At 52.5% G+C, this 19535-nt stretch overlaps 1 protein-coding gene across 1 annotated transcript in view; it reads right to left on the bottom strand.

Moving 5' to 3' along the window:
• SCTR (secretin receptor) overlaps positions 1–19535 on the bottom strand; it is a 67756-nt gene that overhangs the window by 25196 nt on the left and 23025 nt on the right. Inside the window, exons 3-6 of the mRNA XM_043894675.1 lie at positions 13680–13787; positions 8980–9083; positions 3184–3281; positions 1838–1970 (exon numbers count right to left, since the gene is read on the bottom strand). Of these exons, the coding sequence (XP_043750610.1) occupies positions 1838–1970; positions 3184–3281; positions 8980–9083; positions 13680–13787 (443 nt within the window). The remainder of the gene's footprint in view (positions 1–1837; positions 1971–3183; positions 3282–8979; positions 9084–13679; positions 13788–19535) is intronic.

A 19535-nucleotide genomic window follows, 5' to 3' on the forward strand; every position in this document is an offset into this window, starting at 1 on the left:
GCTGCTGCAGCAGCAAGTGCAGCATTCAAATTCTGGAACTGGCCGCCAGTTGGCAAACTGTGTCAGATATTGCCCAACTCCCAACAGCAGACGAGGGCATTTTCCAGAGGAGGAACCTGAGGCCTAGACAGGGAAATGGATTTCTGAGCAAAAGGTTAATAAAATGCTTTCCTGGTTAAGTTTCCTAGAGATAGATGGAGAAGGGACAAGCCGATACTGACGAGAGTACACAGGACCCCCGCCTGCGCTGCATCTGGACTGCAGACCTTGAAACATTCCAGGGGTGCCACGGGGTGGCCTTGCCTGCCGCCGTGGCTCGGGGGACAGCCGTGTCCCCCGTCGGGATCCCAGGAGGCCATGCCTGCAGGACTGCGGGGCACGAGGCTCCCATGCCCTCACGGCTCCCACTGACACCCTGTGAGGGTCTCCCTTCCTTTCATCCTCTCTTCCTAGTCTTTCCCTGAAGGGAGGACAGCACCTGGGATGGCCAGAGGGCTGCTGACAAAATACAGGAGGGTCACGGCCACAGAGGGCCCAGGGCCACCTGCTGGCCAGGCATGCATCCTGCCTGTGGTCTCCTGGAGACTCATTCCAGGCATGGCCACGGCTGGCTGGTGAGTCTACAGTTTAGAAGAACCTGAAAAGGTTCCCTGCTGGGCATTGCTGGACTTCACTGGTCAGTGACGAGGTGGGGTCAGAATCTTCTGACTCCACGCTGTACTCTTCTTTCATCCTGGAAATCTCCCCGAGCACAGGGGCCCAGCTTGAGGGACGTCTCAGTTTGAGTCAGAAAATACACACATGTACACATGCGTGTGAAAAACTATAAGCAATATACAAGCTTAACAGAACTATAAGCAATTACAGATGTGAGTGGTGGGAAGAGACAGGCAGGCTGATTAAACCAATCTCAATTTCCAGTCCCCTTTACCCTTGCTTGCCTACACTATGGAGACTACGATAGTAAAAAACCCAACTTCCCAGCTTCCTCTGTAGTTAGATGTAGTCACATGACGTAGTTCTAGCCAGTGAGATGTGAACACAGTCTTGGGAAGCACATTCTTTTCCAAATGAAAAGCCAAAGCCTCCCAAAGAGAAAAATGTTTAACCTTGACTTCCCTCCTTTTTGCCCGAAACATAGATGTGAGGTGTCGGGCTGCAGCAGCCATGTTGCTAACATGCAGTATAAAGCATGGGATCAAAGCTGGCAGAGCAGAAAGGGAAAAAGACTGTGTTCATTGTGGCAAGGAGCCACTGTGCCACCTCTGGGTTGCCCATCTGTGGACCGCCTCTGTGGGGCACAACCCCCAGCCGTTTAAGCCACTGATGTATAGCTTTGTGTTATGTCCAGCAGAAGAGATTCTCAACTGATACACAGAGTGATATTGCAATGAATGAAGACTCTTCTGCGTGTTCAGAAGGAGGAAGAGGATGAGATTATGCTCCGCTGCACATCTGGGCATGCAGATGCAGACCTGCCCAGGATACGCTCACCTTTTTCTTTCTCCAATCCCAACCATCTCTAGACGTGGCCATCTGTCTACATTTGGGACTTGGCAGGAATAGAGGAAGGAGGAGCCTTGCTATGTGTCTAATTCCCAGAGAGGCTGATCCACTCCGGGACACTGGGCGTTGAACAGTAGCCCCATCGGCTTCTCAACAAACTGCCTTCATAGGAGCCCCAGGCTGCACGTGTGGGGACATGGGACTCCTTGAACCTCCTACTCCAGACCCAGTGCTGGCCCCTTTGCTCTAGGCATTAAATCCAGCCTCAGTGAATCAGGTTGGGGGGAAGCAGGCAGGCCTGGCCACACCATGGGCCATGCGGGCATGTTACCCTGTGGGCATCGCAGTGGGTGGCATCGTCGGAGGAGAAGAGCACGGCATCCTTGATGAAGTTGGACAGGGCACGCAGGATGAAGGACACAAACAGGTGCATGTGGATGTAGTTGCGGGTGCAGTGGAGCCTCCTGGAGAAAGAGAATGCAGGGCCACGGGTGGCAGAGCCGGAGGGTCCAGCTCAGCGCCCCCACCCCCTACCCCATGCACCAGGGCAACCCAGATACTGGACGTGACACCTCTCTGATTCTCCCTGCTGGCAGAACCCGAATGCGAGCCCAGGCCCCCAGTGGCCAGTCTACTGTGTCATGCTGCAATTGAAAACAAAAATGCTGAGATTATAAGAGTGGGATTCGATTCTGCCTCGACTACCACCTGCAGCTCCCAGAACTGTGAGAAGGGAGGGTGGGGAAGATGGGCAGAGAAAGTACACAGGCTGTGGGGAGGAATCAGATCCAGGCTCTGCCTCTTTTCAGCTACGCGGCCTAAAGCAAGCCTTTCACCATCCAGAGCCTACGTGTCCTCCTTGCCGTAGGGGCAGAAGTCTGCCACCTGTTCCCCTCCTTCCCTACAGAAACCAGGCTTTCATATGGGGGACCCATTCCAGCTCTGGGTGCGGACAACTCCACCCCCACCCTCATGAGAGACCTGACTAATGACAGCACCCCACACCTGGCTGTGGTGATCGGCTCAGGGCTGGGCACGTGACCCAAGCCTGCTCTCCCATGAGAATTCCCCCAGGACTTTCACGGCAACTGATGGAGAAAGGGGTCTCCCTGCCCTGGTGCTGCTGAGCTAGCAGAATGTGCCTCTGCAGCTGCTGGGGGTGTCTCTACTGTCCCTGCCTAAAGCCTGCCTGAGGCCAATGCAGGGCAAAGCGATGGTAGGAGACAGACCTAGGTCTGCTCATACCTTTGAGCACCTAGATTCAGCCACACCTGAAGCCAGATGCCCCTGAAATTGTCAGTTAAGTGCTTCAGGTCACCTTTGCTTTTCTTAAGATGTTTTAAGATGGATTTCTGTTTCTTGCAAACATGAGTCTGGCTAGTATATCTGTGAAATGAGGGTGATACCTATCTCTTAACATTGTGTGAACATCAGAAATAACACATTTAAAGCAACCAGCACAGTAAGTTCTTAGTGATGTTCAGTAAATGTCAAATGAATGAGGGAATGAAGGAGGCCACAGAAACTTCAGTGTTCTGCCACAGGTAAGCCTGAGATCTAGAGAAGACAAAGTGGCCCACCCAGACCTTCCCTTCTCTGGTCTGAGCAAATAAAAGAGACCCAAAGTGCTGTGCCTGGGGAAGGCTAGGGAGATGGAGAGCTGGTCCCTGTTCTTACCGAAAGGCACAGAGGACGCTGAGGGCAACCAGGAGCATCACCAGGGAGGAGCTGTAGCCCACGGTGTACATGACCTTCAGCTTCAGCAGGTACTGATACTGCAGAGAGAGAGGCCCATGTCAGCTCGCCTGCCCACCGGCTGCATCTGCCCTTTTTTTTACCTGCTCCAGGAGGCTTGAGCCCCTTCAACTCTGACTGCTATTCTGTTCACACCCAAAGCACACAAATTCATAGACTCATGATATCTTGGTTTGGGAAAAGGCCTTGGGCATCATCTGCTGCCAGTTCAAATTTCTACCCCATACACAAGGCCCCTGATCGCCACCCTGAATTCAAGTCTTTGCTTGAATACCTCCAGGGATGGTGTCTTCACTGGTGTCTGAGGAACTCACTGGGTGTACAACAGTGCAAAGTATTAGATATTTTTTCTCAAATGAATCTAAAACCTATTACATTTAAATTGTACCTATTGGTCCCTTTTCTGCTTCTGGAGTCACTGAAAATAAAGTGAATCTCTCTTATACCTAAAGCCTATCATTATTTTATTTTTTTCATCATTATTTTTTTAAGTATTTAATTTATTGAGATTGTACTGCACGGCATGTGGGATCTTAGTTCCCAGACCAGGGATCGAACCTGTGCCCCCTGCAGTGGAAGTGCAGAGTCTTAACCACTAACCCACCAGGGAAATCCCTTTTATTTTATCATTATTTTTAAAATAACTTCTCCACGGTAGAATAGCTTTAGACTTACAGACGAGTGGCAAAGACGCTACAGAGAGGTCTGTCCTCTCTGAACAAGTCCTTCTGCCCAGCTGTTCCCCACTCACTCAGCATTCAGCATCCCCCGTGTCTTTAATCTCTTTCCATTACCCATCACCATTTTCCTCAGGTAACATGCTACAGTTTGTGAATGTCCTTCTTAAACAAGACACCCCGAACCAGACACTTGAGCAGCTACAGATGTATTCTCTGACCAGGGAGAAGCAGAGTGGGCCCCGGTTTACACACGGCAATCCCTGTTCTATACACGGTGCCCCCATTAATGCAGCCAGGCAGTCGTTGGCTTATTCAGCACCCACTACACACTCCTGGCTCAGCTTTGACTCAACATCTCGATGGAGTGGAATAGTGTATACAGAAATAAATGTAAAACCTGTATTTTTTAGGTTCAAAAAATAAATTGTACAACAGTCTCTATAAGAATCAAAGAAATAAACAGTAAAGCAATAATGCCATACCTTTTTTCTTTACCAACCAAATTAACTAATATTTAAAAGTACTAATATTCCATGTAGGTGAGGTTATGTGGTGGTGGTGGTTTAGTTGCTAAGTCATGTCCGACTCTTGTGACCCCACGGACTGTAGCCCACCAGGCTCCTCTGCCCATTCCCAGGCAGGAATACTGGAGTGGATTGCTATTTCCTCGTCCAGGGCATCTTCCTGATCCAGGGATTGAACCCATGTCTTCTGCATTGCAGTTGGTCTCCTGCATTGCAGGCAGATTCTCTACTACTGAGGCCCCAGGGAAGCCTCAGGTGAGGGTACAGTGGGAGTGAAAATTGGCTCAGTCTCTCTGGAAAGTAGCACAGATCAAAAACCACACGCATTCCTTCTGACTTCCTGTCTACCTCTAGGAATTAATTCTAAGAATTATCAGAAATATAAAAGCACATTTATATATAATGATGTTTATCACAGAACTATTTTTGACGAAAAACATGCAAATGCCCAACAACAGAATAGTTAAACAAATTCTTTTAAGTTCAAATTATTTCAAAATTAGGCTATATTAAAATGCTACTTATCAAGAGTTTCAAAAGATGTCAGGACATAATGTAATGCTAAGTGAAAAGGCAGAATACAACTTTTACATGTACAGTGTGATTTCTGCTTTATGCAAAGAAAAGTGTTAGGTTGAATTGTATGCCTCTTCCCTTTTTTGAAGATCAAAAAGGTTGAATATCGGTCATCTCAGGCGGTTCAATCTCACACATTCATAGAAACAAGATCGTAAGGAGTTGTGTTAGATATTATTAGTGATTAGATTATAAACTGGTGAATACAGTCATTATTTTCATTTGTACTTTTTTCTGTACTTTTCACTTTTCTTCAGTGGTAAGTATTGTTTTGTAACCAGAAGAAAAGGGTAACAAGAAAACACCACCACACAGATACTACTGAGGAAATCTGACAGGCGTTTATACGAAAACGACCTTGAGGTTTGAGTGGCCCACGCTCCATGGTGTTAAAGAAGTGTATGCAGAGGGAACACGGAAAGGCTTCAGAGTCAAGAGACAAGGGTTCCAAACCTGGGACTGCCACTATTCAGCAGTCCTGGGAAATCACTTAACTTCTGTGTGACCCTGGGCAAGTCACTAAACTTCTCTGGGAGCCTCAGATTCCTCATCTGTAAAATGGGGATAATATCCACCATGCAGGCTTTTTAGAAGAACAGTTACGGTATTGGGTAGAGTATCTAGACAATGCCTGGCCCTTAGAAGACCTCAGTCCGTGTTAATTTTCTCCATCTTCACCCTCTGCCCCACTATCCACTGTTAAGTCTGAGTCAGCAGTCTAAGACTGTGGTATGAAGTATGAGGCATGAGGTAGCTGCTAGAACAATTAGGCCTCTTCTCGGCTTCATTAATGGAGTGCTGTGGAGGAGCAAGCCACGTTGGAATGTCTGGAGTGTTCCAGGCCTGGGTGTGTTATTTTAAGAGGAACATTAATGAACTGGGGCATTTCCGGAGGGGGGTGGCCATGTCATCTGAAGAGTGCATTAAAATACTTGAGTGCACCACATCCTGAAGGAAACAAAGTTAGGGAAGAAGGGTATTAAAATGACTGATGTCTAAAAGAGTAAGACTGAATTGTAAGCTCCAGACAGGGCAGAAGTTATCAGAAAGTAGATTTGACTCAGAGGGACCAAAATTCTTCTGACAGCAGAGGGGACTTTTTACAGGTTAGCTGCCATGGGACACTGCCCTTCCCCACTGAGGTGACTGCAATTCCAGAAGCCGGGAGCCACCTCTCAGGAATGAGTGCAGGGAACCAAGAGGGCAGCAGGTTGCATTGGGTTAATGGTTCCTAGCCTTTAGGACTTCAAAGAGCAGTGAAATGTCAAAAGTCTGGAGACTGAGGTGTCACCCCTAGGATCTTGCCATGTGCAGGATGCACCGGAGAGCTGAGGGCATCAGCTCACTCAGCAGACACCTGGTTTTGCAGCCCTGGGTCAGAAGCAGTGGGTCCGCCTGTGGCAGCGCGAGGAGGCATATGGACGACAAGTGTGGAGGGCCCAGGCTGAGTACCGCATGCTGTCCTGTGGCTGGGTTACCGTCTGCCAGGTGACCCTCAGGACATCCCAGCCAGCTCTGCCTTTGTCTTCGAGATCTGACCCCAAAAGAGCCCTGTTCCCCCGAAGCCAGACGTGAGCTCAGTGACCTCAGCCTCTGCGACACCTGCCCCTGGAGGGCCAGGGGTCCAGAAGGAAGTCTCAATGCCGTCGGTCCTGGATGAGGCTACCTGTCTCTCTGATGTGCGTCCTGACTGGGCCCCTTCCTTCTCCATCCTCTACGTTAGGGGACAGCAGACATTTTCCATAAAGGGGCACACAGCAAACATGTAAGTTTAAACATTCCGTCTCTTTTGCAACTACTCAATTTAGCCCCTGCCATGCAAATGGATGTGGCTGTGTTTCAATAAAACTTTATTTGCAAAAGCAGGTGGTAGGCTGGATTTGGCCCAACGGCCCTTGTTTTCTAAGCTCTGCTCCGGGTAAACAAAGTCAGCTTTATGTACCCACGTGGCAGCTTTGCCTGGCCTTTCTGCTCATCTGAGTCCACTGTTGGCAACTGGTGCGTGCTAAGTCAGGAAGTTGCAAAAAGACAATCAGTAAATACATACTTTCACAATCATTTGATTAAAAGAAGAAAAGACATTTTAACACTCAGAAAGGATGATTCAGTTCTCAGAATAAAAGACTAAGTTTGTGGGGAATTCCTTGGCAGGGCAGTGGTTAGGACTCCACACGTTCACTGCCAAGGGCTCAGGTTCAATTCCTGGTTGAGGAACTAAGATCCCACAAGCCACACAGCCAAAATGAAAAAAATTAAAAAGACAAAGCCTGTGCTTGTCTGTGGTCTGGCATCAGGGACCAGTGTATCCCATGGTCTGGAAAAACTTCCACCAGTCTTAGGGATTCTAATATTTTTTTACATGAGCTGAAGTTACAGTAGGTCTTTTTTTTTTTTTTTTTTTACTATTTTTGGGCAATTAATTTTCTCAGTTAAGTCCAGAACTCTGCATTTATCTTTGTTAAATCTCTGTGCCTTCTCTGGCATTTTAGAGTTTCAACCCAGCCATGGATACCATGGTTCAGGCCCTGGCCTTTGTTCTTATCCAGATGACTAATGTTAGCCAACAGTTCTTAAGTGTGGCTTCAACAGATATAACTCACAAAACCAAAAGCTCTTTAGGGTCCTCAGTAATTCCTAAGGGTATAAAAGTTTTCTGAGGCCAAAAAGTTTTGAGAACTGCTGGTCCAAGCCATGCATGTGTCCCATCCCTCTGCCAGGAAAGGTGCAGAGGTGGACCGGCCCAAGTCACGTTGGGTCAGTGAGATGTGAGGACGGGCTTACTGGCTGTTTGCATATGAAGCTTTCCTGCGGTTAGCAAGAGAGATCAGGCTGTCCTCCCTCCTGGCCAGGCAGGCCTGGGAGTCTGCGGCTGCCATCACCAATGGCACACACCTGACAACAGGACGCCAGCCCCGGGATAAGTCACCAGGCTATCAGGAAGAGAGATTGAAGAAAACCTCGTCCTGAGTGGTACTGCTTCATGACAAGCGCCCGACGCCTGTCCTCTGCATCCTAGTTACAAGAGCCGCATTAGCTTATGAAGCCCCTTGGAAGTTTCTGTCACTTGCAGCCCATGCATCCTTCTGAACCTCCATCCTGCCATCCATTATACACGTGATCCTTCTGAATCTTACAGACTTTACAAATGTGATCCACATAAGCCTCCTGTCTTCACATAGGTCAGAGACGGAAACGGAACTCTACAGAGGTCAGGGCCCATTCACTGGCCCTTCAAAACCACGTGTAATCCCTATTAAATTATTCCACCTGGATCTGAAGACCTCACGTATCTTCCCTAATTGGATGATAAGCCCTGGGAGAGAAGGAACTCCGTCCTCCACTACAGTCCCCCACCCAATCTCCTTCAGGAAGGACTCTGAACAGAATGGCCTCTTCAGGGCGCCCACACGCCAGCATCTTCTCTCAAACCAGGCTTGCCTGCAGCTGGGTGCTCCTGCCTCCTGGAGCCTGAGTCTCCTCTGAGAAGGGACCTTTGGGAGCAGGCGCTGCGGCCCCTCACCCTCCCCAGCACTTCCAGGGTTCACTCTGCTCCTCCTGACGAGCTCAGGACCATTACTCACCCCATTTCCCAGATGGAGAAAGTGAGGCACAGAGAAGTTACATCCTCCCCACCCCCCACCAAGGCCACAGGGCAGGTTCAGACTCACACTGGCCCGAGCAGTTAGCCCCATCACTGCGTTTTGGGTTTCAGGCCAACCTGGCCCCGGCATCCTCACGGCACATGGCCGTTCTCACTGTGCCGCGGTCCTCAGGGTCCCCCCCCCCCCCCGCCCCATCCAGGCTGGTGGGCCAGGACAGAGAGCTGGGAGGGTGTGGGGCTGAGGTGGGCAGCCCCGGGTCAGCCGACCAAGCCCTGAGCCGGCTTCACTCTACCTCCCTAGGCCCCTCCACCCCACAGGGAGGCGGGGCAGGCTTACCCGCTTCTCGTTGGAGGAGTCATTCACGTTGACCCCGCAGGCCAGGTCAGGTCTGGGGAAGGTTTCTGACCAGCCGCCCTGTGTGCAGTTCCGGAACATGGAACCTGTGGGGACCAAGCATCCTGGGGTGAGCGGGGGGACGGACAGATGGCCAGGTTTCTGGGCGCCCTTGTCCGCCTTAGTTGCCGGCGGAGGGGGCTTCCTTCTGTCACCCTGTCCCTTTCTCCGAACCCCACAGGGCAGCTCCAACTGCTCAGCTGACCCTTGAAGGCTTTGTGAGAGTCAGTCCGGAAAAGATAGGAAAGGCGTGTGGGCACACAGCCCTAGTGGAGATGCGTGTGTACGTGTAAGGGACAGAGCCGCGGTTCTGGATCCCTTGACCTACACACCTGGTGGGCGCTGAGCCGTGAGCACCCCACCCAGCCTCTGAGCACTGCCCATCTCCCCCTGGGCCCCCACGGCCTCACCCACACCCACGCTCCACACCCCCTGGGCCAGGCACCAGGCTCCACCACGAGGAAGGTGACCGACACATGTCCCAGGCCCCAGGCCCAGCACAACTTCCAGGGTCACTGCTCAGCTAGCTGGGTGCCCCTCAGAGAACAGTAAGACCTTCCTCTGGCAGGCATGGCAGCGCCTCAATGATGAGAGAGGCCGTATGCAGTGCTTAAGAATGGCAGGTTACACACCCCAAGCCAAACAACACTGGCCTCACACTAATGACCGTGTGTTTATTCAGTTACAAAACCTCACGCTCTACTATAACAATACACAGTGATTGCTATGTGCCAGGCACTGTTCTAAGCATGTGAGAGGTATTAACTCATTCAATCCTAACAAGACTATGAGGTCGGCACTGTTACTTTTATAGTAAAATGTATTGTAACATGAAAATACTACACCCATTTTACAGCTAGGAGAACTGAGGCACACCATGGTTCAAGAACTTGCTCAAGACCACACTCCAGTCGATGTAGAACATGAGATTTGAACCCCGGGGCTCAGGCCTATATTCTTACCCACAGGCTTTGTACTAACCCCCTTTCTTACTCTGCCCTTCCTGCCCCCAGGCCCTGAAAAGTGAAAGTCCCTCAATCGTGTCTGACTCTTTGGGACCCCATGGGCTGGAATTCTCCAGGATAGAATACTGGAGTGGGTAGCCTTTCCCTTCTCCAGGGGATCTTCCCAACCCAGGGATTGAACCCAGGTCTCCTGCATTGCAGGCGGATTCTTTACCAACTGAGGGACAGCCATCTAATGGGTGAGCCCCCCAGAGAAATCTGCCTGGTTGGTGAGGACCTGGCCACACCCATAATTAACTTTTCACAGGCTCCTGGCTCTACTCCTGCACTAACAAGTTCTATTTATTTATTTGGCCTTGCAGCATGCAGGATCTTAGTTCCCTGATCAGGGATCAAACCCGTTCCGCCCGCACTGGGAGTGTGGAGTCTTAGCCATAGGACCACCAGGGAAGTCCCAGAAGTTCTACTTTATACATAACTTCACACCCTGCTCCCCAGTGTCTGAAAATCAGCGGAGCTAATACGTATACCCTCCCAGGGAGCCGCCCTTCGGCGCTGCTCTGTGCTATAAACCACAAGGTCACTGCAGCCCTCTGTCTCTCAAGGCTAGTGTGCCCCTCTCACACGGAAGCGACCGTGGCTCCCCTGCCTCCCCTCCCAGAGACCCCAGGGGCTCTCTAGGGCCTGCTCCCCAGAGCCCTTGCTCATCAAACATCTGTGGGCTGGCTGGCTAGGAAAACAAATGAGGGAGGAGGAAGGGCCTGCTCTAAGCGTTTTCACAAGGGAAGACGGAAGAGCTTACCCAGGTGGAGCTTTTTAGAGTGAGAGCCCAAAGACTCGGGTAGAGGAGCTGCCAGGCCAAGACAGAAGTTGGGAAAGCCGTGCGGGGGCCTCCCCGCCTGCAGTGACTGGCTCAGCTCGGCTGCATCCCCCACCCTGGGCTGCCAGGGGGGCCGAGTTCCGGTCCCCAGGTCTGGCTGCTGTCGAGGCCGCAGGAGGCTGACCCCAGCTCTGTACAAAGGAGCCCTGCTGCTCCTTTTGCTCCAACCAGTATCCTGTCGGGGCTCCCCAGCCACCCGAGCTGGGCCTGGTGTGTTTCTCGCTGACTGGCCCCATGGCCTAGGCCACCGTCTCTCGGGGTTGAGGACCAAACAGCTTCCACTCAGCTGGAGAAACATGGTGGCCATTTCTAGAACCAGCCACTGTGTTAACACGCTGATCCTAACGGCACTCCTCTGAGGGAGGTTTTGCTGGCCTGTCTCACAGACAAGAAAACCAAGGCCCAGAATTGGGCAGCAGAGCCAGCCACGACGTGGCCCGTCATTGTCCCACCCTCCTGCCTGCCCCGTCCCTGAGATCCCAGAGGCAACTCCAGCAGGAGACCGTGGCCTTTGGGCTCTAGGCATGCCAGGTCTATGACGGCTCAGGAGACCTGGCGCTCGGGTCAAGAACCAGCCAGATCTGAGTTCGAAACCCAGCACTGGCTCTTGGCTGCTGCGTGCCCGGAGGTGCATCACTTCTCTGTACCAAATGGGATAATCACCTACACTGCAGGACGGGGCAGGAAACCCAGGCTGGTGCTGGACACAGAGAGGGACACAGAGAAGGAGCTGGTGCTGGACACAGAAGGGCTACTTCCCTTCTGCCTCTGGCCTTTCTGAACTAGACCACAAATGGTGGGGCCTGGGGTCTTGGAATTTAGGAGATGAGTGGAAGCTTTCTGTTATTAAATCAAGAAAGCTAGGTTGTCAGAGAGGAAAGAATGGTGGTCAAAGGGCAGCTGGTTGGACAAGAAACTGAAATAAAAGCACACACACTCCCTGGAATCCAGAAGTGGTTATCAGACAGTGTATCCCTGGAGGCTGGGCTGGCTGTCTGGACACCTCTCCTCACCGACCCAGCAGGATTCCCACGACAACGCTGCGTAAGATGCAGGCCAGGTGCCCAGGGCAGTGAACAAGGCGGAGCCCCCCGCTGACATGGCTCTTAGTAGAACCGCAGAGGAGACGAGGTGTGGGCTCCCATGGGCTCCCATCCACTCCCCCTGGGTTTAATTCCTAATATGTCAGGCGTTCTGACCTAGGTTCAGGTCAGTGACCACTTCAAGGGTCCCCAAAAGTACGGTCAGTACTTTTGTGCATATGTGTGTCTGTGTGCGCATGCACACGCAAGCAGTCCAGGGGAAGAGCCAGGTCAAAGCTTTTATCTGACTCTCTAAAGCCTCATCAGGTTAGGAATCTCTGCTGCTGCAAGGCTCCCATCCCCCACTAAGACAGAAGGGAGAGAAAGCCAAGGTCTGACCCCACTCAGGAAGTGTGTTTTTAAAGAAGAAATACTGGAAGACCAGGGCCCTCTTAAGAATCAAAGGAATGCACCCTAGACGGAATATTCTAGGCTCCAGCACAGACACACAAGTATCTGGGTACAGAATCCAGCCTGTGGTTTCGCAGCCACACAGACATTCTGCCTGGGCCCATGTAGTGGGTGCCCTGAGAAAGAGTGAGTTTATTCTACTTTTTTTCTTCTTTCAAAGGGCTGAGTCTGGAGCACCAGCTTGTTCTCACTGGACACACCTTCCTTTCTTGGGGTGGGAAGCCCTGGAACCCTTGGGATGCTATTGAGGAGCCTTTCTTCAGACTCCAGACCCAAGGTGGATTTATGGGGAGAGAGCAGATAGAGGACAGATGGCTCTCAGCAACTTGAGGCTGGACTGGTCCTGACCTATGCTCCTGGGCTGGCCAGTCCCCTGGGCCCGCAGCTGGGTGTGAGCACAGTCGGCCCCAGGCTGAGATGATCCCCGCCGACCCTCATCCCCCAACCAGGCCCTGGATCCCTAGCATGGACCCCAGAGGGCAGCGCCTCCGTGAGACCGGGCAGGTGGGCGGATCCCGCAGCCCCACAGTGACACCAGGTGGCCGAGAGAGGAAACTGCAGCCCCTGTCTCCCCACCTCCCAGCTGTGAATCTGAGGCCAAGGCTAAACCCCTCTCAGACCTTGTTATTTTTGCTCTTTAACTGGGCCAAGTGGAGAGAAAAGGTCTGTGGTTTGCAGGGATTTTGTGACAACTGAAGTTTAAATCTGTAAAAATGCCTAGTACATGACAGGGTTTGGTCCAGTCCTAGCCCCTGTTAGTCCCTAAGTGTTCCCTGTCTGAGACAACTTCCTCACGTCCTCGTCTGAAATTAAGGAAATCCTTATAAACTGCAGCTTTGCTCGGGTGAGAGATCCCCCAGGAGACCAGAAGCTTCCAGAGAGGGCAGAGTTCATCCGCAGGGCCTAGTAGAGAGGGCACGGAGGAAGTGAGTGTCCCGGAAGGCCAGCCCAGGCTAAGCGGGACCCAGACACAAGGGCTGGAGCAAGGGCCCCGGGTGCTAAGGGGCCAGAAATGTGGAAGGAAGGAGGGGAGCCCCTCAGTGGGAACACAGGGCAGAGGGGAGCAGGCCTGGCCTCCTTCACCCCTTCCCTGGTACTTAGCCCCCTGGCCCCTTGCTTGGCACCAACAACTCAGCCCACCCCACACACCCCCAAGCGAGGCTTCCAGTCGCCAGCAAGGACCACTCCCAGCCTCCCATTCACTCCCTGCCCCCAGAGAAGTCTTGGCCGCATGCCTCCAGCCCAAGGCCCACCCGGAAGGCTGCCCAACAGCTTCCCAGTCAGACCCCCGGGCTGAGTTATTACCATTCCTGCCCACGAGCATCCAGAGGAACCGCGGGCATGCCACTTCCACTGTCTGTCCCAGTGCAGAGGATGGCCAGCAGCTGGTGTTGTCCCACAGCCCCCGGCAGCCTGCCAAGAAGAGCAGCAGCATCAGACAGGGTCTCAACGTGGACGCCCCGCGCACCCCCCGCCCCGCCACCGCCACAGCCTAGCACACCCCCAGCACCTGCACCTGGTGTTGCCCCCCACATCCCTCCCAAGGATAGTCTGGTCTCAATGCGACGCAAAGCTGCACTTACGGTGAACAGCAAGTATAAATCTGTCCTTATGGACACTGAATTTGAGGTTGCTTCCTTTTTGTTTTGTTTGGCTGCTGGGAAGCTCAGAGCCAGATCAGTGGCCCACTTCGGGTAACTGACAGACTTTGACATAAAAAAAATTATTGGGTGTCCGCAGTGCAAAACTAGGCGCTGTCTTAAGCACGGCCTTCTGGTTTACCTGATTCTGAGGTTCTCCGGCCTTTTGTGTCTTTGAGCTATTTCGCAACTCTATAAATTGTAGATAACTGATGGCCGTGCTAATGATTCCTGTCCAGAGAAATGTGGGATCCACATTTCTGTCACTTTCTTTGCATTTGCATGACTATCAATTATCTAGAATTTATACAAAATCGTTTTCAGCCAGTTTTGCATCTACTTGCCTTATATGTACAGTACTTTGAATTCTCCTGTGAACCGGTGGTTAATGTATTACTGGTTCTCTCATTACTTAAGTACAATGTTAAAAATTATCATTTAACAGAACCAGCCACCAATTCTCCCACAGTGGATCCCGGGGGAGGAAAACCAGAGAAACTGGTCCTGTGACAGACTTCCGGGGGCCCATGCCACCTGGGAGGACATCACCCAGGAAGATCTGGAGCACCCTGGAAATAGAGGTGATACCGTGAGGTCCGCAGTCACCTTGCATCCCGTCTGGGGAACATAAAGCAGACCACAGCACCCTGGAGCCCACAGCCTTCAGAAAGAACTCAAGATTCTTGAGTCCCAGAGACCTGGGTTCCAATCCTCCCCACCACACCTTGCTGCCCAAGCCCTCCTGAGGTTGTCCAGGGGAAGAGATCACCTCCACGTGGAAAGCCTGGCACTCACTGGGTGCCAGGGAATGGCAGCTCCCTCCTGCCATCCTCCCCAATCCTCTTCGTCACCAAGTCCTTTTCTGTTTTACCCTGGCATTGGGGGAGGGGGGGACCCAGCTGGGTCCTCTGACCTGCAGGGCAATTTTTAGCTCCAGGGACTGGTGGATAGGTGCAGTCTGAAGGGGTCCCTGGATTACCCAGCTGGTTAATTCCCAGTTTTTATAAAGAGTAAGAGTCTCTTTTCAGGCATGAAATAAAACCAGGCTCAAAGTTTCAGCATCCTCCTGGACACTTTTATCCCCTCCACGTGAAGTCTCCCTGGCGATCTGTCCCACTTTAGAGGTACTGATTCTGCAGTGGACATCTGTGTCACTGGGGAGATTCTGATTCAGTTGTCCTGAGCCCCAGGAATCTACAGGCTACTGGTGTTCTCTATGTGTTTCATTAGGTTTTGCTTTGAGAATCTTCATACTGCATCCCTCCCTTCCCACCGCAGAGGCCCCTTCTTCTGGGATCACACCAGCCTTGGGCTCCAGGAGCCCATCCAAGATGATTGTGAGAGGCCAGGGGAGGTCATGGCTGGAGGGGGCGGGGCTCCTCCTGGTGCCTGGGTGCAAACGGCTCCCCGCCCCGGGCAGTGGATCTAAAGAGCAGGAACCAGTCTGATTCATGACCGCTGGAGGCCTGTGCCCACAGAACTGGGCATGGCACAAGCACTCAACAAGCGCCTAAGGAAAGGATGGATGCCCGAGTCTCCGGCCCCTGTTCCCCTCCTCATCACCCACTCCTTGTAAATGGGCTTTTGCTGTGATGCCACACATGATTTCTGAATCCCACGTCCTCTGCTTGCCAGCTCTGCTTGATGCCAGCAGGAGTCGCTCTGTGCTTTCCACACAGGAGGGCATTCCACCCACAGCAGTGCTGCAAGGGATCTGACTCTGCCCTCATTTACAAATGAAGCAATAAAGCAAGGAGGTGGGTACCTAGAGTCACCCAGCCAGGAAACGGAAGGGCTGTGAGGTAACTGTCCAGCCAGGCTCCTGGGTGCCACCTCATGGGCTCTGCCCACCTGCTTGTCTCCGGAGGCACCAGCCCCAGTTTCTTAGGGAAAGATGCCTGGCTGGGGCAGAGCAGCCCCGGGAGGTTGTGGCCCTGAGCAATGGGGGAGAGGACAGAGGAGGAGAATGCCACGGGGACTCAGAGTGGGGCCTGATGGCGCTCCTACAATGACAGTGGAAGCTTCCAGGGGGCCAAGGACCAGGGTCTGAGTTCTTTGAGGAAAGTGGGGCATGAGAACCCCCTTGGATGTTCCAGAGCCTCCACCCCAACTCTCACCGTGTGCACCGAAAGAGGGTGGGCTGGACCTTCTTTCTTCTGGAACCTCCCCAGGGCACACAGGAAGGTTCTGCACTGTCCGGGCACCGGTCCTCCAGGTTCCCGCCATGGGCGTGGCTCGCCAGGCCCCTGAGTGACTCTCGCCTCCCCAGATGCCCTTGGGACAGTGACGTGGTCCTGAGAGGCCCTGGGCAGAGGGGCACAGGGTGCCTCCTCTCTGGCACAGCACCCCACATCCTGCCTCCTTCCGCAGAAGCCCCGTTTACAATGCAGCCGCCCTTCCTCCTAGAAGCGCTGGGGGCGCTGCCCGCTGCGGGCACACGAAGGAGCCTCTTCCCTCACTTTGGGAGCCGTGGCTTCAGGACAGAGGCTGGTCAGGTCAGCCAGGGCACTGGCCCGAGTCCCTGAGGCCGGACAACCCAACCCACGTCCGGCCAGCCAGACAGATGGGAAGGGTGCCAGGGCATCTGGCAAGCTTCCTGAGCTGGGTCATATCAGGTCTGGCCCACAGGGACAATGGCCTGGTGCTGGCAGAAAGCAAGGGAGGAGCTGACGGGGGGTGAGAGCGAGAGGGACCGTTTCCACAGCTGGCTCATGCCCATATCCTTCCTATTGGCCAGGGGGAAGAAAAGGCTGGGAAGGGGCTGTCCAGGCTGGTGCTGTACAATGCAGGGGTCGAGCAGGGTCACTGCCCCCAAGTAGAGATGAGGAACCCAGGCCCCAAGAGGCAAAGTGCTGGTGGAGCACTGGTGGAGCTCGGATCCCACCTCCAGGCGGACCATTGGTGGCAGCAGGCCTGGACACCAACTCCACACGGTACTGCGCATGTCCCAAGCCCTGAGACATGGCCAGCCTCCCCCAGCCGTGGCCTCGCTGTCAGCACAGGTTCAGCACTGGACCAGACCTGGCCCAGCATGCGAGGAGCACATCTCACTGGTAGGCTTGGGTGGCTGGTACATGGTTGAACACTTTTAATTTTAATAGTTACACCTTTTTAAAAAGAATTTACTATGCATTAAAAGGTTATACAACAGGTATATCACAGCCGTGATTTTGTAGTTACTGCTATTTAGGATGAGGCTAAGTTAAAAAAAAAAAAAGTCAGTTTAAAAAAGAGAACCTTCATGCACTGTTGGTGGGAATGCAAGTTGGTGCAGCCACTGGCGAAAACAGTGGAGCTTCCTCAAAAAATTAAAATAGAGCCACCAAATGATCCAGCAATCTCACTACTGGACACACATCCGAAGGAAATGAAATCACTGTCTCCAGAGCTATCTGCAGCCCCATGTTCACTGCAGCATTACTGCCATAGCCAAAGTATGGAAACAACTTTAGTGTCCATCAAAGGATGAATCGGATAAAGAAAATCATGATGAAATATCATTCAGCCTAAAAATTTTTTAATTTTTTAAAAGGAAATCCTGCCATGTGTGAAAACATGGATGAACTTAGACGACATTATGCTCAGTGAAAAAAGCTAGACACAGAAAGACAAACACTGTTATCATCTCACTGGTGTGTGGAATCCAAAAAAGTTAACCTCATAGAAGCAGAGAATAGAACCGGTGGTTACCAGGGGCGGGTGTTGGGGGGAAGACAGAGAGCTTGGTCAAAGATTACAGAGTTGGAGTTATGGTGGTGGTTTAGTTGCTAAGTCATGTCTGACCCTTGCGACCCCATGGACCGTAGCCTACCAGACTCTTCTATCCATGGAGTTCTCCGGGCAAGAATACTGGAGTGGGTTACCATTTCCTTCTCCAGGGGATCTTCCTGACCCAGGGATTGAACTCGGGTCTCCTGAATTGCAGGCAGATTCTTTATTGACTGAGCCACCAGGGAAGCCGTATATGATGAGTAAGTCTAAGATCTAATGTACAGCATGATGAAAAAAAAGAGTCAACCCATTGATATAAAGGGAAAAACACTAGGGAGACCACAGTACAGACGGTGCATGGTGCAGGTGGGCTGGGAGGTCTACGGCCGGGGGAGCAGGGAGCAGACTGGCCTGCTGACTACCTGCAGGGACCCCCTTTGCACTGCCCCAGGGTGTGAACGGAGGGCCGTGGGCCCCACTCCCTACAGGCTCCTGCCCTGAGTGAGGGACGGCTGCACAGGCGGAGCACGAGACAGGTGGCATGGCGTCCTGGTCTGGCCTCCCCGGGGGCCCGGGCACGGTACTCAGGTCACCGGGTTAGGGGAGGGCTGGGAGTTTTAGACCCAGAGCTGCAGAGCTCAGTGCCTGCGTCGGGGTTGAGGGGGACCCACGAGAGATGGAGGAGTTTTGTAAGCAGATCTACTGTTACTGAGCCAGTAGGGAGGGCAGGCTGCGGGCCTCCCCTGCCCCTCTACCATCTCTGAGGTCACCTGTCAACACTGACCACCTTGCTGGAGGGGGTGGGAGGGAAGACGGGGGAAGTTCAACTAGGGAAACGAGAAAAGACACACCATCGGGCCACTAATGCCACGTGGGCAGCAGGGGGTGCCTGCCCAGTGCCCGCGGCAGAGTGTGGGGTCCTGGGCAGAGGTGAAGTGTGGTGGGGACAGAGTGAGCTCTGAACACACCACTTACATGTATGAGCCCCTCCTTCTTCTATAAAATAATGCCACCCAGAATTTTGGTGGGAAGCAAATGACGTGTGTGTGCAGTGGATCTTTTTTTCCTCCTGGTATTTTTTTCCCTTTTTTCTCCCCTTCCTTCTCAGATTACTGGTTCACAGCCTCCGAGAAGGCAGGAAAACTTACAATCTCCATGACCTGTTTCCAAAGGGCCCCTGGGGCAGGGGGATAAAGAGGAATTCTAGTGCAATCATAATTCTTAAGAAAATCATAATTTTGATTTTCTTGATTGCGAAAAAAAATCTTGCAATCATAACTCTGAAAAAACAGATACAGAGCAAGACTTCACTCAGACTAGGGAGACAAGAGTGATGTGATAAGCAGGGAACAGAAGGTTCCTGAAAGAGGCTCAAGGGCCCTGCTGCCCATTTGCCCCAGACAGTGGGAAAACCCAGAGGGGAAACGGCTATGGGGACACATCCAGACAAGCATAGCCAACAGCCAGTTTCCTGGCTTCATCAAGCCCCCTCTGCCTTCCTCAGCCCACCCCAAGGGCACCCTAAGGAGGTCTCCTTGGCTGTGTGAATGACCTGACCTACAGTATTTAGGTCGGGACCGTGCTGCCCTGCTTGTGATGGCTGGACCACACACAGAGGTGGTCAGGGTGGGGTCAGAGGAACTGGAGGCCCAGGGGCAAAGGCCTTAACAAGCACAGCACAGGAGGCAGGCACAACAGAGTCTGGGGTGCTTCTCTTTAAACTGAGAAGCACAAGCTATTCCTCGGGATGAACTATCTTGGGGAGTAGTGAGCTCTCCACTACTGAGAGAATCCAAGCAGAGAGGGTCGT

The sequence above is a fragment of the Cervus elaphus genome, chromosome 33, assembly GCF_910594005.1.
Source record: "Cervus elaphus chromosome 33, mCerEla1.1, whole genome shotgun sequence".
In the NCBI taxonomy this organism is placed as follows: Eukaryota; Metazoa; Chordata; class Mammalia; order Artiodactyla; family Cervidae; genus Cervus; species Cervus elaphus.